This window comes from Trachypithecus francoisi, unplaced genomic scaffold (assembly GCF_009764315.1).
Source record: "Trachypithecus francoisi isolate TF-2019V2 unplaced genomic scaffold, Tfra_2.0 Lachesis_group7, whole genome shotgun sequence".
NCBI lineage: Eukaryota > Metazoa > Chordata > Mammalia > Primates > Cercopithecidae > Trachypithecus > Trachypithecus francoisi.
The window spans coordinates 87,133,809-87,152,637 of NW_022681472.1; the positions used below are offsets into that span (position 1 = coordinate 87,133,809).

The 18,829-nt window shown below is 35.0% G+C and overlaps 1 protein-coding gene across 11 annotated transcripts in view; it reads left to right on the forward strand.

Moving 5' to 3' along the window:
- Positions 1-18,112, forward strand: part of EFR3A (EFR3 homolog A) — a 104,932-nt gene extending 86,820 nt beyond the window's left edge. For all 11 annotated transcript variants that reach the window (XM_033203349.1, XM_033203346.1, XM_033203348.1 and 8 more), the window contains 5 exons: positions 3,436-3,527; positions 8,844-8,892; positions 9,706-9,809; positions 10,339-10,388; positions 15,367-18,112. In XM_033203349.1, coding sequence (XP_033059240.1) covers positions 3,436-3,527; positions 8,844-8,892; positions 9,706-9,809; positions 10,339-10,388; positions 15,367-15,472 — 401 coding nt within the window. In that variant the 3' untranslated portion in view covers positions 15,473-18,112. The remainder of the gene's footprint in view (positions 1-3,435; positions 3,528-8,843; positions 8,893-9,705; positions 9,810-10,338; positions 10,389-15,366) is intronic.
- Positions 18,113-18,829: the final 717 nt, after the last annotated feature.

Consider the following 18,829-nt stretch of genomic DNA (forward strand, 5'->3'; position numbering starts at 1 on the left):
AAAGTCTGCCATTAGGATGCACTGCGTTACTGGTTCTCAACTAGGGGTGAATTTTGCAATCTTGGGGAAATTTTTAGTTGTCACAACTGGGCCGGAGAGAGATGGGATAGGCCTGTTGGCATTTAGTGCGTAGAAGCTAGGGATGCTGCTGAACATCTTATAATACAAGGGACAGCTTCCCACAACAAGAGTTATCTGGCCCAAAATGTCCATAGTGTCAATGTTAAGAAACCCTAGCTAGGTTATGCTATAGTAGCAAACAACCCCAAGTTCTTAATGGTTTGAAACAGTAAAGATTTATTTATTGCTCAGACTCTCTGTACATAACTGCATCATCCACATTCTGGAATCCAAGCTGATGGAGCTACCACTGTCTGGTACGTTACTCATACTGTATTGGCCAGGACTTATTACAGAACCCCTCCTAACCACAGAGAGGACAGGAATTGCAATCCTGTCACATCCCCAGAAAGAGGAAAACTATAATATTGACTGACAGCATTAGTTACAACCATGGAAGGCTACCTTGGAGTAGAGGCGTAGTCAGTAAGAGAGAAACCAGTTTCTTGCTGATTGCTTTTAATTTATCAATCTTTGCTTCTTCAGTAAAGTAAAATCACAGTATATACAGAATGGAATTAGAAAGATGGAGCATAGGCTGGGCACAGTGACTCACACCTGTCACCTGGCACTTTGGGAGACTGAGGTAGGAGGATTGCTTGAAGCCAAGAGTTCGAGACCAGCTTGAGGAAAAAAAAAAAATACCCCGTCTCTACAAAAAGTTAAAACAAAAAATTTAGCCGGTTGATTCCATGTCTTTACTGTTGTGAGTAGTGCTGCAATGAATATACACATGTGCAAACCAACACAGGAACAGAAAATTAAATACCACATGTTCTCACTTGTGAGTGGGAGCTAAATGATGAGAACACACAGACACATAAGAGGGGAACAGTACACACTGGGACCTGGTGGAGGGTGGAGGGTGGGAGAAAGGAGAGCATCCAGAAAACAACTCATGGATACTAGACTTAATATGTGGGTGATGAAATAATCTGTACAACAAACCCCCATGACACAAATGTATGTGTATAACAAACCTGCGCATGTACCCCTGAACTTCAAAGTTAAAAAAAATTAACCGGGCATGGTGGCACGTGCCTGTAGTCCCGACTACTCGGGAGGCTAAAGTGGGAGAATCACCCGAGCCCAGGAGTTTGAGGCTGCAATGAGCTTTGATCACACCACTGTACTCCAGCCAGGGTGACAGAGAAGAGACACTGTCTCAGGAAGGAAAAAATAGAGAACAGTGAAGTGTTGCCAGACGATACAGTAACTGTGCTGTTGGGCTGATTCTAGACCTGAACTTCCCTACTGTTTTGGGGGAACTTTATGGGTGTGTCTGGGTATTGTTCTCCTTCGCTCTTCAGGTAGCTGGAGAGGGCCTGGGGCAGTCTGAGCCTGCAATATGAACAGGCCCTTCCATTTATCTCTGTGTACCATGCATGCATTATGATTTAATATGTGCAGTGAGGTAGAAAACCTTGGGAACTCTGCATTAAGCAGTGGGCTGCATTTGTTTAACAATTCTAATTAGGGCTGAAAATGATCTGTTTTTGAAATAACTCTATTGGTAGTACAGAAGGGAGAAACATACTAGGAAGACCCACTTGAAAGCTGTCCTAAGAGTTTAGGTAAGAAAAGATGAAGATTTTGAAAGATGGCATTCCTGAAAATAAATAGGACAATGTGGAGATAAAGATCGCTTATTTAGAGATGCGGAATTGGATTTAGAACATGTCAAATAGAATTGAATAATAAGAAATTGGAAATGTTGAACTCAGAAAAGGAGGCGCCAGAATCCTGCTCAGTCAAGTGTTTATAGAGCACCTACTAGGTGCCAGCTGCAACCCTAATAGTACCTAGGAACTCTCTGAGAGAGTTAGAGGTCCTGGGATGTGACCTGGGTGAGTACATTCCTTTTAGGACTGGGAGAACAGTAGCCAACTTGGCATCATTGTCACCCTTCCTGAATTCTCTTCTGCATCGTAAAGGAAAAATTGGGAACTATGTTTTTTCAGAACCAGAGACTGACAATGAAAAGCACTCAGAACAATTTGCAAGTAGAAGAGGAGAAACTGTTATCTTTGAAAGACAGTGTAGCATTCAAATGGGTGGAAATCAGACTAGCAGCTTCCAGAAGCTTCTTGAGAATTACCATGTCCATGCTGCAGACTGAGAATATCCGATGGCTAGCCTTTTACTTGGCTTTCCAAGGGTTGAATAAGCCTCTAATTCTATATATTGCCATACACAAAGTGACTTCCTTTTTTCTGTTGTAATCGTGATTATTTGATATTTTCCTAGCATCCTGTACTCTCCATCACACTTTAATAATTTGTGTGATTTTATTGTATATTTTTCCTGTTAAACTGTAAGCTGCATGGGATGTGTAATATCTGTTCAGCAGACTGTCCCTAACACCTAAAAGGGTCTCTAATCACTTCCTAGATTTGTTGAGTATTGAATGCTAAAGTAGAAAAACAGAAGTAGAAAAGAATGTATATAAGGACATTGTGATTAACAAATTCAAATGTTCATGAAGTGGTTAAGCAGAAAATGGGCTAGGAATAGCTTTTGAATTTAGTGATTTGGGAGACCTTGGAATTTTATTTAAAAGCGCTGTCAGAAGAGTTGTTGGGGTTGGGATTATAATTACGGGACTTCGGCATAGTCAGTAGTGAAAAATCAGAGCAATTTGTTCAGACTGTACAAATGAATTGGGGGCAGAAAAGTAAATTAGCTGGAGCACTGAGGTAAAGACAACATCTTTCTGGAGAAGTGGTCAGTTATAAAGCAAAATAACAACAGCTGATGGAGATGACTGAACGGACAATGCTGGAGAAGGAGATACTAATTGAAACAGCAATTTCTTTCAGTCCACAAATTGTAATGCACTGTAAACACCTTTAGACGTTGCTTCCCAAACTGTCATCCTAGAACCAGAGTTAGTTGACAGCTTTCACTGTTTGGTAAAAATATTAGAGAGATAAGGGCAATATTAATATTGTCAGGTTTGAGTCAGGATGAATGTATTAAGTTTAGATTATGTACTTCCTTCATTCGCTGTTACACTGACTTGCTTTCTTAAACTATTCGGTAGTGGTTGTTGATGTTGCTGTCCTAAATGCCCCTTTTTGAAAAATAAAAATCTGATAACCTTATTTCAGTTCACCCCATCAATTTTACTTTTTAATCTGCTTCACGAAATGTAAAAGTGTGAGAACACACTGCTTTATGTATTTAGAAGGAACAAAAAAGACAAACTGTCTTAATTTTTTGACAGTTTTTTAAATCTGAGATAAGTAGAGTTTATAAACGAAAACCAACATAACATTTCTAACAAATAATGGGAGGAAAACAATTTTATTTTAGATGAAGATCGACTTTCTAGAAGAAAAAGCATTGTGGACACCGTATCCATTCAGGTGGATATTTTATCCAACAATGTTCCTTCTGATGATGTGGTAAGTTACTGAAAGTTTATGGTAGAGTATGGTAGAGTACTGTCTTGGTAGACATCATTTAAAAGAATTTTTTGCCTTCCACACTTTCAAACAGGAGAAAATACAACTCTAAATTATCCTCAAATCAACTAAACTATTAGTAGAAATTAATCTGATTTAGCTTTAAATTTATTTATTTATTTATTTATTTATTTAAATTTATTTATTTTACTGAACTCATTTCAGCTGTCTGTAAAGATACATAAACCTGACATCATATGTTACGATGTTGTCAGATTTCACATTATAATTTAGTGTAATAAAGGAACTGTAAAGTATAAGATTTTTTTTTTTTGTAAGAAACTTTATACAAAGCCTGTCATTAAATTAGTGGGCTGTCTAGATCCTGCTTATTTTAAAAAATTTAGGAAATGCAAATTACAGAAATAAATACAACTATACATCCTCACGTGAAGCCAAATGCTCACTACCTTTACAAAGTTTTAAAAGTTCATCTATAAGGTAAAATGTTTTAATTATTTTGGATAGTAAGGATGTAGTTTAAGCTGCGTTAGTGAACTTTGTACTCTGTAAGGACTGTGGCTTATTTAAAACATAGATTTCATGCTCTCCTCCCGTTTCAGAAGAGCACGAGAGTGTACCCTCCTGAGTTATAGGGGAAAAATCAGCCAGTATTCTCTAGGACTTATTCTACACAAATCACCAGAGAATTTTTTCATAGTCAAATAAAAATGCCAAAATGCCAGCATGTCAAGTCAACCTCCACCTTGTGGTTTATCCATTGTTTGCCTTCTGAAGTATTTATTTCTCATTGGTACACTATGCATAATTAAAAGAATATCCATATAGGGAAAGGGAAAGGAAGTTATCTGAATTTATGCTTTCTCAGCCTCCCTCCTACCCCCTTCCAATTCCTATTATTTGTCTTCAGGTATTAAACGTATTTGGTGGCCAGAGTACAGCCAACTGACTTATGTTTTCTATGCCATTCAACTCCCCATTACATAGAAGTTATCAGTTTTATTAAGAAATTATCAGCACGGCATCAAGAGTAGTTGAAGAAGAATTTAGTGTTCATTTTGAAACTCGACGCATTAAGGCTAAAGTTTCTTACCAATTTAAGGCTTAATAACCACCTTGCCTAAATTCACCTCTTTCTTCAGAGCCATTTAAGTTATACACCCCTTACTAGTAAGAACAGTATCTTGCTAGTTCTGTCCTTTTAATGATTATGAATTTGCCGCTGTTACCTTTCTAGGGAAGAAGTTCATCCAAAGTGTTAGTTTATAAACTTAATTTTGTTAAGAGTACACTATATGTTATAGACTGGTATTTTCACCTTTCTCCTTTTGTTAACTATTCTTATTTTTTTCAAAAATATATGGAGAACACTTGAAACTGTTGGAGTCAGTCTATTTTGATAAAATCAACTGAAAAAACATTTGCATAAAGACCTAGTGTAGGGGAAAGATTCTTATCACAAATCTTACATTAAAAGTCTGTTAATATTTTTATTAACTTTTACAAGATCCTGTTGTTTTTCGTTTACTATAAGTCCTAAGTCAAATATGCCTCACACCAAGCATCTGAAAAGTTAAGTATGGTTTAGTATCACATTTACTTGAGCTCATTTGAGTTTCGGACTCATTTACCATTGTGGAATCTGCTTTTGGATATTAGAAATGTTTGTTCAAATACCAGAAGACAGAATAATACTATCTTCTAGGCTAAAACTGATTAGTTACTTTCATATAACGGACAGGAGAAATTCACATCAAATAGATATTTACCAGTTAATGGTGCAGCAAAATATCAAACTGTTTTCTTACAATGACTCAGATAAGAAAATTGCTCATAAAAAAATAACTTTTTTATTTGATCAAAATTATAGTTTGTATGTATAATCCTAGTTTATCCTCAGATGTATTTGCTTTTGCTTTTTAAACTTACAATTTAAAAAAAGAGAGAGAGACAGAAGGTTGTTTAGATGGAGACCATCACAAACTTTTGTTTCCCTAAACTCAAATTGTTACTCTAGTCTATTGAAATACCTGGTCCACTTGAGATGTACCAGTTCTGACATTTGCAGTTCCGACCTTGGCCTACTGAGAATCATTTGGTGAACTTTTTCTAAAACTTGCCATAGATAAAAAGATGTATATTATTATTTCTTCTAAAAATGTGCTCATGGCATAAAATGTATTACTGATACTTTTATCATAAAGCAGTTGATTTTATACCTTTTACATATCTCAAAGCAAAGGGAGATTTGAGAGACTCAAGGTAAAAGGTGTTTTTAGAGAATATAAATTGGTGGTTGACTTTAGAGGAATGCTTCCCAATGCATATATATGTGTGTGTATATATATGCATATATATATATGCATATATGCATACACATATATACACATGTGTATATATACACATATATGCATATATACATACATATATATGCATACACACATTTTGATAACGATACCTAATTTAAATTAACATATTCAAGAAGATAAATGACTAAAATAGACAGAGGCATCTCTGTCTCCCAAGATAAAATTATCAGCTTGACTAATAGAATAAAGCACTATAGGCATGATTTTTTGCTTCCTTATGTATGCATAATTGATATGAGTAAAACCTGAAATCATCACACTACTCTTCTTTCTAAAAGCTTATAGTAAGTGCTTGATTATTTAAGGGCATGGGTAGGATGTTATATATATTAAATTTTGAGTATATGTTAATTTTTTGGTACAAAATTAAGTCACTGGTTGACTGCAAAAGATTGTTGTTTATTCTAGTACAAATAACAGATCTTTGTTTTATATCCATGTATTCCTGTCTTTTTTCCCAGATACAACTGGAGATACTTGTGTGTATGCTAGCATCTAGTCAGTATTAGTCACACTGTGGTGCTAGATGCTATCAAATTACTATGATATTTGTGGAAGTGACATAGCAACTACTATAGTTAGAAAAAGATGAATGGTAGATTTTATGTAGGCCCAAGGGCATTATATAGTCTAGGTTAGTGTTGTAGATCATAGATAAAGCAAAAGTCATAGATTATAAAGGGAATGTTGAAATTCCTTTAGGATGGTGCCTTTGCACCACTTCTCTATGACTCCAACATAACCAGTTTTTCCTCTAGAGTTGGAAGAGATTGTAGTTTGGTAGATCACCAAATAAAGTATGTAGCTTGTATTTACCAGCTGTGGTATATAAAAACAGGAATCATTAAATGCTAGTATAAAGCAGTTAGTCTTTAAAAAAAAAAAAAAAGATTCACAAAAGGGACAAGTGGGAGATAAGATTGAAGCAAAATGACAGAAAGTTGTATACCAGGCTGAGGGCTTCGTATGTAACTTCATAGGAAGTAGGTAAACACCGAAATTTCGTCACTGTCATGATTAGAGTTGTGCTTTCATAAAAAGAATCTCTCAAGTGTGACAAGGCTAAATTAGAAAGAAGAGACTGGAGGTAGAGGCGTTAGGAGATCCTTGTAATAGTCCACAGTTGATGGAATGAGGATCTAGAGTAGCCAGGCTGGAGGTAACAAAGAGGGACAGGAGGGCAGGAGTATTCTACCTTAAAGTAGAATGAATAGGACCAACAAATGACTTGAAGGGATTTAAAGAAAGGAGATGTTAAAAAAAAGAAAAAAGAGAAAAAGTGGACACTGATGGCATGAGTTGGGGTTCCTCATGCTAGGAAGCTGCATCATAATTATCTGAATTAAGGCAAACAGGGAAAAAAGAGAAGAGTTAATAGGGTAAGGTATTTTAGCTCTTTACTTATCTGAGATTGACAGGTAATAAGTAAAAATTACATATATCAAGAATGCTGGCCTTCTAACTTCTCCCATGTTCTTTTTCCTATACTGGAGTTGTATCTCAAAAGTCAGAAGCTCTTAGCCAGTTCTAAGAACAAAAGCAATTTCTTTTCTTCACTGAAGTACTAGAATGCTTATAAGTACAAATAATTGACCAGCCAGAGCCTAATCTTGTATGTCTGCTCCAAATATCTAGAACAAAACAACTGAAGATTCCCAAGTTTAATCTGACTTCAACTAGAAATATGAACCCTCGGTAGCAAAACTGAGGGAGTGGAACTCTTGCTGCTTGATTTCCAGCTAAAGCCTTTGTATTACAGAGAAGCTAAGGTGCAGAGAATGAAGTCTTTTGCTTTCGTTAGTCTTGCTGCCTTAGACTTAGCCAAAGAAGCTCATGAGCTAAAATTAGGGATGACCAGATTCCCAGGCAAGTACCCAGGTATCGTTTCTTAATTTTTATTCAGAGATACTATAGGAACTAGATAAATTATTTTTCCTAAAAATGTTCTGATGCCATAAAATGTATTTTTGCCTTTTTTTTTTTTTTTTTTTGAGACGGAGTCTCGCTCTGTCACCCAGGCTGGAGTGCAGTGGCCGGATCTCAGCTCACTGCAAGCTCCGCCTCCCGGGTTCATGCCATTCTCCTGCCTCAGCCTCCCGAGTAGCTGGGACTACAGGTGCCCGCCACCTCGCCCGGCTAGTTTTTTGTATTTTTTAGGAGAGACAGAGTTTCACCGTGTTAGCCAGGATGGTCTCGATCTCCTGACCTCGTGATCCACCTGTCTTGGCTTCCCAAAGTGCTGGGATTACAGGCTTGAGCCACCGTGCCCGGCCGACTTTTTTTTAAAAGCAGTTGTTTTCATACCTTTTTACATATCTCAAAGCAAGAGAGACTTGAAAGACATAAGTTAAAAGGATAGTTTCAGAGATTATAAATTGGTGATTGACTTTAGAGAAATACTTCCCGAAGTAGTGGTTTTTACTTTTAAATCGTTTAAAATCTTAGTTTTACTTTTGATTTGTAAACTGTGTGTGGTACGAAAATTATAGAGGCTGTAGAGTACTTAGTTGTTTGTTATCACTTGTCTAAAAATGTATTTATATATAATCTCAGCCTTCACTGTCTCAGAGCATCGTTTACTTACAGCACAGTGTTCAGTCAGTGGGACTCAAATCTTCTTGTGCATCACCGTAGTGGAGACTGAGTTCTGTAATTCAAGGGTGGTTTTGTTGCCTATGGTATGTTAATTATTGTAGTCTAATGCTAATCTATAGACTTGTTTTGGGGAACCACTGCAGTAGGCCATTGTTAGAACCAGTGAAAAAGTGGAGATTATTTGGTACTGCAGAGTATAATCACAGCTCAGACTAACACAAAGAAGAAAACAAATCTGAAAAACTTCTTAGATGACTTGTAACTAGGTAAAGGTATTATTTATATGGACCCTTTTTAACTCTCGATTTCACTTATAATCACTTTTCTCTAGGTTAGTAACACTGAAGAAATCACTTTTGAAGCATTAAAGAAAGCAATTGGTGAGATATTTTGCACTTGTTAGTACTACCAATATTTAACTTATCTTTATCTGCTGCTTTTTTCAGTGACAGAATAAGTAGAGGGGACATTACAAAAACAAAACCAAAAAAACTTGTTGGCTTCTATAGAAATGTATCATTTATTTAGCTACATGTTTTAGGCTTCAAAATTGTCTTGTCCCATCAGGGTCATATTCCTGAACAAATAGACACAATTATGGCAGTGATATAAAAGAAGACATTTATTAATTTACTTTCCCACAGACTTTGGCCAGACCATACATCATCATAAGACCAAGAAAATTCCTTCCCAAATTATGATAAATAAATGGAAAAAGGCTACAACAACATGGTTCCAAATGACCCCGTTCGTATTTCAGTTATTCCACTCAGTACCAAGATTCAGTTTAGCAAATATTTTATGTAGTACCTCATATATGCAAGAATATTGTTATATAAAAGAATCATCCTTCAGAAAGGACCGTGAAGTAGTTCGACTTGTAGGAAGCTCCCATTCCCTTGCTGTTTTTTGGTAAGAGAGACAAAGGCATTAGTCTATGAAAGGGAGTCTTGTGCTGTGTAGTATTAACCCTTAGTTTTTTTCTGTTTTGTTTTGTTTTTTGTGTGTGTGCATGTGTTTTCTAGCCTTAAGGTATTTCTTGGATGTTAGGCCTTTTTATTTTTTTCTTATAAAAGTAGCCCTGTAAATTGCCCTTAATTTTGGGTGATATATCATTAGCTCTTAATGGTTATTGACTGGGTTCTGTGAAATTATGTATTCCCTTTAATGAGTCTTTATAAATATTTATATAGATACCAGTGGGATGGAAGAACAGGAAAAGGAAAAGAGGCGTCTTGTGATAGAGAAATTTCAGAAAGCACCTTTTGAAGAAATAGCAGCACAGTGTGAATCCAAAGTAAGTGAACAAACGGTGAAGGGATTGTGGGTGGACTGTTGTTTTGTGGAAACTCTTACTTGGTGATTGGTTGATAAGTTCCAAGCTTTAGTCAAATCAATAGAACACAGGAATATATATCTGATAAGGACTGAAAACTCTGAAGGCATATCTATGAGGCCTAAATAATTTCTTTGTGTGATGTAAGCTGATGGAAATGGTGGAACTGGTTTCCCAAATTAAGTATTAGTGATTGTTATTCTTTTGATAGTTTTTTCCAGTGGTTTTCCATGATTTTGCTGCAGGTATTTTGTTTTATGTGTTAGTTGATTTGTTTTTAACATTGATACTAGGAAAGGGAGAAAAAGACAACCCTTACATTAAATTCTAATAGATAAGACAGATCAAACCAAACGTTAAAGCATTGTGTACTTAATAATTAATCAGCTTAATAGTCACAATTACACTTTGTCTCTTAAATTACATTGCTGTTATTCTATATAGATACTTAGAAAATAATCCGTTCTTAACATTTTTTTCTTTTTTGCAGGCAAATTTGCTTCATGATAGACTTGCTCAAATATTGGAACTCACCATACGGTAAGGGTTTTGTTATCACAGTAGCAATAACATACATACACGAATAGAAGCTATCGGACCCCTGTGAATTTGTGGTTCATTATGTTAAAGTTAGAAGTTAAAGTAATGCTTTGCATTTAGGATTAACATAAGGTCATATAGGTGCTCCTTTGCTTAATAGTGATTCTGTTTTTTAGGCAGAGTCTGATACTCTTTCTTGACTAGTTGTCCTCTAGCTTTTTAGCTGCTTTTTTAGATTATTCATTCCTTCCTGATGATCTCATATAAGGACATCTGGGTAATATGAAAGACCCATATTCTAATATTATGCTTAATTAGGAAATTGCTCATATTGAATCGTTTTGTCCTGCAGAAACTGCATTTTAATATGTCAGCCTCGTGGTTCTTTTCAGGGCAGTAATAAGTCTACCTATGCAGATGGCTCACTTGAATTATCGAACTTTCCTTTAGCTTTTTTACATCATATTCATTTCAGTTCTGTTGTGAATTATTGTGCTCTTTGATTATCCTATGTCTATACATATGTAAGAAATGTAGCACCTGAAGGAAGGAGAGGCAGTGTGGAAACCTGCTTTTGTGAGAGGCAGCCAGTAGAGATGTCTATGCTTCTGGAAATTTTTTCTGTATCTGCCATACCTTTTATATTTTTAGCTTAATTAATTAAGTCTGTTTTGCTTCAACCCTGTATTAATATTAGATAGGTAAATGCTCTAGGCAGCTTGCTTTTTTATTTCAGTCTTTTTTCTGCTTTGATAAGCAAGGCATATTTTTGTCATTATATATCTTACTCTAGACTTTCCCTCTCATACCTGCTACACTCTCTTAAGTTGAGAATCACTCATTTACAAAATTTAAGAACAGAAAATCAGAATAAAATATTCAATATGTGCTAGAAAAGGGGTCCCCAACCCTTAGTCCAGAGACCTGTACTGGCCCATGGCCTGTTAGGAACCAACCTCCACAGCAGGAGGTGAGCGGCGAGCAAACGAACATTACTGTCTGAGCTCTGCTTCCTGTCAGATCGGTGCGACATTAGATTCTCATAGGAGCAGGAACCCTATTGTGAACTACTGCTCATGCAAGGGATCCCATTAGATTCCTTATAGGAAGTCAGCCAAATTCACCACATTAATTAAGAGAGTAAAGTTGCATGATCACAGCAGTAGCAGAAAAAAAAGCATTTGAAAAAGCTCAATGTTCATTTAAGACAAAAACCATCAGAAAATTTGGAATAGAAGGGAACTTAATCTGATAAAGAGTAATTACAAAAAAATCTATTGCTGGTGTTACATATAATGGTGAAAGTCTTATGCCTTTCACCTAAACCTGGGTCAAAAATGTCTACTCTCACCATGTCAGCATTGTATTGGAAGTCTTAGGTAAGTAAAGTAAAAAAAAGGAAAAATATAAAGATGAGAAAGGAAGAAATGAAACTATCTTTTCACAGATGACGTGGTTGTATATGTGGAAAATCTTAAGTAATCAAGACAAAAAAAAAAACCCTACTAGAATTAATACATGAATTAAATGAATTTTAGTAAGGTCACAAGATTCAAGGTATTCAAGGTCAGTATTCAAAATTCAGTTGTATATCTATATGTTAACAACAAACAATTGCAAGAGTAAATTTTTAAACACAGCATTAAAAAAATATTTAGCCATAATTTAACAGTATGTAAGATTTCTGTTATGAATGTAAACCGTGAATGAGGGAAATTAAAGAATACCTAAACAAAGGAGAGATATACCATGTTCGTGGACTGAAGGATTAAATATTGTTTATATGCTGTTTCTTTCAAGTTGATCTGTAGCCTCAATAAAATCTCAATCAAAACCCCAACAGACGTTTTTTTTTTTGTAAAAATGTATAAATTGATTTTAAAATTCAGATGAAAGTACAAAGGACCTGGAGTAGCTAACTGTAAAAATAAAGTTGAAGAATTTACACTGCCTAATTTCAATACTTGATTTATAAAGCCAAAGAAGTCAAGACATTATTGATACAAGAATACACAAAGAGATCAAGATAACAGAATGGAGAGTCCTATCAAAAACTTGTGATTTTTGATAAAGGAATCAAAACAATTTAATGAGGAGAAGAACATATTTTAAAGAAATGTCCTGGAACCACTAGATAACCTCAGAGAAAAATACTAATCTCAATCCCTACCTTCCACCAAACACAAACATTAATTATTAAGTTGGGTAATCAATGTCTATGTAAAATCTGAAACCAAAACTTCTAAAACAAAACGTAGGAAACAGTCCTTTCAGTCTTAAAATGAGCAAAAAGATTTCTTAGGACACACAGAGTACTAAACAAAATGGGTAAATTGGTCTTCATCCAAATTAAAAACTTACCCTTAAAAGACTCCAGTAAGAAAATGAAAAGGCAGACCACAAACTGAGAAAATACAGTATACACTGTACCGATATCTGATAAAGAACCCCTACAACGGAAAAATAAAAAGACAATTTTCAAAATAGCCAAGACAGTAGACATTTTACAAAAGGAATGTTTGAATCGCCAATAAGCATGTGTAAAAGTGTTTAAAAGCATTAGTTAACAAGGAAATGCAAATTTAAATAGCAGGATATGACTTTGTGCCCATTAAAATGAGAGAATTGAGTATATTCACAAAAAGACATGTGAATGTTTATGACAGCTTTATTCATAGTTGCCAAATGTCCATTATCACAAGAACAGACTAATGATGATAATATAATGAAATACTATTCAGCGATAAAAAGGAACACAATTTTTGGGATAAATCTAAAAAACATATTAAGTAACAGAAATCAGACATAAAAAGACAGTTTGTTGGACTGTTCATAGAGCCTGTATAGACCATTTACATGAAGTTTAAGAACAAGCACCACTAATCTTCAGTGATGGAGATCAGAACATAGTTTTTGCATGTGGATGTATGTGTATGGGTATGTCAGAGTGGGAAGAAATTGACTAGGTAGGGACATGAAACATTTTGGGGGTGATTGAAAGTGTTCAGTATCTCTTGAACCCGGGAGGAGGAGGTTGCAGTGAGACAAGATCATACCATTGCAATCCAGCCTGGGTGGCAAGAGTAAAACTCCATCTCGAAAAAAAAAGGTAAGTGTTCATTATCTCTATTGGACTATGATTTACGTGAGTGTGATTTACATGAGTGTGTACATTTGTCAATTTTTGTCAAACAGTACACTTAGGATCAGTGTATTTCACTCTATGAAAATTATCCCTTAATAAAAAATTTAAGTGTATTATAAATACTGGAACAATTCCAAAATTATTATTAGTTACCAAAAATAGATATATCAGGAAAATAGAAGAAAGCCAACTGAATAATTTAACAATTGAGGATAATTTACAGTTAAAAATAATTATATGAAATTAATATTTGTGCATTTATTAATTAAAATGAAAACATTCTTAACCATGAACTAATAAATTCAAAGAACTTTATAAGACTTAAATGAAGAAACTATGTATCTCTGAGATATGCTTTAGAGTATTTATATAAATGAAAACATTCTTGAATAGGAAGTTAATATAGACATCAGTTTTCTGTAGATTGAGCTATCATTTTAGTAAGATAATTTTTTTTAAGTATTTGAACAAATGATGCTAAGGGCAATGTGAAAGAATCCACATGCAAGAACAGTCAGGAAAATGCTGTAGAAAGAAACAAGGGAGCATTTGCCTTGCTTGGTAGAAAAACATATGACAGATCTTTGGTGCTTACATCAGGTTGGACCTGCATATGGGTAAGTGGAAGAGAGGAAAATTCAAGTATAGAAGGTATCTGTGGTAAAGATAAGATTTCAGATTTTCAAGGAAAAGAGCAACTGTTGAGTTAATCTCGTTTGGACAACTGCTAAACACTACTGACCAGTGAGAGAGGGTTGGGGCAAGATTTCCACCTCACTGCTTTTACCAAAATAGACAACTTCACTCATAGTTTAGAAAAATACATAAAAACACTAGAATTAATACAGGAGTATTTCTTGTAACCTTGGCATAGAGGGAACGCTGTTCTTAGCATAACTCAAAAACTAAAAATTATAAGGAAATAATTGATTTTTTGGTAAGGTTTTTAAGCATTTGGCAACAAAAAAAGTTGAGAAATAATGAATTGGAGGAAAGCATTTATATCATATGACAAAAGGTTAGTTTCCCAAATTGATAAGAGAAAAATATCTGAGTAGGATTAGAGGCAGTGGACTTAGGCAGTTTACATTTTCGAAGAAACCTAAAATGGATACTACAAAGATATTTGCCATTAATAGTAACAAAAATTAAAAATGAAAATAAGAAAGAATTACCTCCTGCCTCTCAGATTGGCAAAGCTTATTTAAAAAGACTGACTATATCTAATATTTGTAACAGTGTAAAAGGTACACTGAAAAGCTGAAAGTGTAAATTGCTGGTATTCCGGCCATATATATGTACCAAAGTCAAAATTTTGAATACACTTTGATGCAGAAATTCTGCTCATAAGACTATAAACCAAGGAGACAACCAGTCAGAATAAAATTATGTATGTATAAGAACAGACTTGTTAACATTATTATGATGAAAAAATGAAAATGAACCTGTTTTTGTTCTCTGGATTAAATCAAGTATGATATATCTGTGTCATGAAATACCATGCTATCATCAAAAACATAATATCTGTATACATGAAATAATTTTTTACTAATGAAACAAAGCAGCTTACAAGAATGAGTATAGAGTATAATCGCATTTAAAATTGTATATACATATTTTCCAAGGAAAATGTCTGCTTTAGACTTAAAAACAGTTTGACACTACTGTGGTCTGTTTCCCATGCAGCCTTGTAGCTGGCCAGTAACTACAATGTCATTGATCTCTGCAGTTGAGGAGTCTGACTTTGATATTTGCGGATAGTAAACAGAATACTCGGTGACTCTAACAGCTTGTGAGTACACCTGCTGACCATGTTCTTTTGTTCTTTTACAGTCCTCCTCCCAGTCCATCAGGAACACTGACCATTACTTCTGGGCATGCCCAATACCAGTCTGTCCCAGTCTATGAGATGAAGTTTCCAGATCTGTGTGTGTACTGATTGGCTCATGAAGACCTCAGCATATGATTTGTAAAGCCTAAAAATTACGGCCAAGCTGAGCTTTCAAGGTTTACCTAATGTGTATTAACATACTTCTTGAAAATAATGATGGAACATAACCAAATGTTTGGCATACCATATTAGAAGTTTTGGAGCTATATATAATTTCAAGTACTTTTGAAGATAGATTTATGTCATGTTGATTTGCTTTGAGGTTCCTGTTGCCTTTTAAGTTGAACATGTTTTGGTTTCACTTAATTCCACTGTTAAGTAGTATATTTTAAACTTTTCACAAATGTAATGTTTTTTCAAAAGTAAGCCTTCAGAGGATTGAAACTGTATAAATTGTTTCTCTCTTAAACATCTACACAGCTGCTTAGATGTAGAATTTTTGTTGTTGTTTTCTGCAAAGGCAGATACATTTAAATATATTCCTAGTCCTGGGGCTGCAAAACTGTTCGGTGGCTTTTTGTCCCCATGCTTTAGATAAGCTGGGATAGGCACCCTGCTATTCAGTTACTGTAATAATATGTGATAGGCATTCCTTATCTTCACAATAATAGGACATCTGTTGAATAGCATTCCTCGAATATGACCCTAAAAACGCCATACTTTAAATTGTCCGGTTCTTGTAATACTGTGTTTCCTGCCAAGAGTTTGACCATTCTGCTTGAGAAGTGTAGAGCTTACTCTTGGAGTACCAAACTGTGCAATATTTTTACATCATAAGATGTATTAGTTTACAGGCTGTGCTTTGAAATTATAGTAGTAGTTTGCTGTGGCTCCGTTAATTAAATGAGATATATATTTAGTGCAGAAGAAAGACATTTAAAACAGCTATTAGTTCACCTGTGAAGAGTCTGTACATTTTGATTTCCATTAAGAGTACATTTATTTACATTTGTATATTGTGCATTGTTTTAGATCCTCATAGTCAAAAAATTCTCCAGATGGACTTTTAATTTGTAAGATTTGAACTGTGACTTGTATGCATCTGTTTAGAATCAGTTATATCATATTTGAAAAGCTGCCTGTGTTTTAACAATCAAGTGTGCTAAAGTTTGTCAATTTAAGCTGCTTTTGATTTCAGCTACCAAGATCACAGGTGCACTCTACACATACACTGACAGACCCATAAAAGTACTTACATCTTAGTGAATTCTATCACATGGTAAAATGAACAGCTTTCTTTGTAACTCAGAAAATTCTCTTAGGACATTTTTATAAAGTCACCTGTTTATAGTTCTATCTTTTCAGATTCCATTTCTTTTTACATAAAACAGCATACATATCAAAAACTGTAGCCTAGAAGACAGTTTAATTTTTGGCTTTTGTTTTTGTTTAAAAAATTGCAGTGAAGAATGGGATGTTTGTGTTTGTGGCTATTTGGGCACCTGTAGTAGAAACGGAAAAAAGTAAGGAAATGATAATGGGACAAGCATACTTGAAAATTTCTGAATACTTAAACAGAAGCGCAACATCCTGAAAACCAGTCTAGTCATTGAAACCTATGAAATGACACTGAAGGATCCTGGGCTGCTTCTGAAATGTAGATCAACAAGACTTGTTTCAGAGTGCCAGTGGAGTCGCTACCACTGGAGGACTGAAGGGCCCTGTGGCAGTTGTCACTGGAACTTTGTCTCTTGATCAGGTAAAATGCTACACCAGTCAGTAAAGCCAAGTTGTATTTTTTTTATTGCCCTTTTTTCCTTCTGTATTTTTAAAGAAGGATGTTAATTTTTGACTATATATTTTAAAAAAATCTAAGCAGGGGGACATGCAAAAACAATCATCATCCACTTGGATGTCATTTTATAGATTAACACTGTGTGCTTTTGTATGGAAATATATATATAATTTAATAGTATAAAAAGTAAAATATTCATTTGCACTTCTGTGAAACACAAACTTTGCTCTACAAAATTTCGTGTTTCTTAGTGATTTTAAAATGCATGTATTGCATGTAAAGGAAAACCATTACAATTAATGTTGATCACACCTTTATCTTGGTCTTTGTTGATTTGGGTTTTGTCGGGGTTTTTGTTACTGTTTTTAAATTACACTAGGCTTCATATCGTGGATTTCTAAACTGGTCTTGTTGACAAGGATACCCAAGAAATGGATCTGTTCACTGGCTGCCTCTCCCATACCTGCAGGAGATTCTGCAGGAACAGGGTGTGCACATGGTGTTGTAGCCAGTTCAGGTACTGAACATTTAGGATTTGGTGAAGTTCACTGTATTGCTATATTTTTGTAGATATATAAAACTCAATAAATTGTTAATCATTCTCTTCTTGCTGTATCGAGTTGCTTGTATCACTCTTCCTTTCATGACATTAAACAGTTAACATTTAAATGTTCCTCCTGTACTTGTGTTGTCCGTGACCACTTACAGAGTTTTATTGCTATTCGAGTTGACACACACACATACTTTCTTAATACTTCTGAACTCATCATCTTTTAGAATAATAGTACTACACTTTACCAGCAATTAACTTCTGCCTACCCAAAATGTTTTTCTTCCTGTCTGAAAATGGAACTAATTTGTCTTACTCGTGCTTATATCTGTATTAAAGTTAGTTTTTGAAATGTAAAAATTCACTGTGCAATTCGTATGTAAGCAATAAAACATAAATCAGATTACTTGTATTTAAGTTCATTTTTTATAATAGCTATTGTTACATTTAATTAAATTTATTCAATATTTGCTTAAATTAAAAACGAAGAGCTTCTTTTGAGCCCAGTAGTTCAAGGCTGCAGCGAGCTAGGATCATGCCACTATACTCCAGTCTGGTTGACAAAGCATGACCCCATCTCAAAAACAAAAAGTGAAGAGCTTTAGTAGAAATGAATTTGCCAACTGGATTCATTCCCATGTACATTGGAATATCAGAATGATAACTACTAGTCATGACAAGACATAGTAAGGTAAAGTTCACAGTGTGTGCTTGTGAAAATGTAGTTGCCATCTCCGTGTCAGTCTTAATGATTGTCTTTTCAACCCTACCTCCTTGTCCTATAAATTACACAAAGCAGCTCTTAAAAAAATAAGAAAAAAGGCCGGGTGCGGTGGCTCATGCCTGTAATCCCAGCACTTTGGGAGGCCGAGGCGGGCGGATCACAAGGTCAGGAGATCGAGACCACGGTGAAACCCCGTCTCTACTAAAAATATAAAAAAATAAAAATAGAAAAAATAAGAAATATATATATATATATATATATATACACTCTCAGTACCCTATCTCCCCCAACCCCCAGTTTGCTTATTCTACCACTTACAAAGATGTGCATCATAGCCTGAACCTTCTTTGTTAGGCAATGTAGCATAGTGGTGAGGAGCTCCGGCTCTTGTTCACA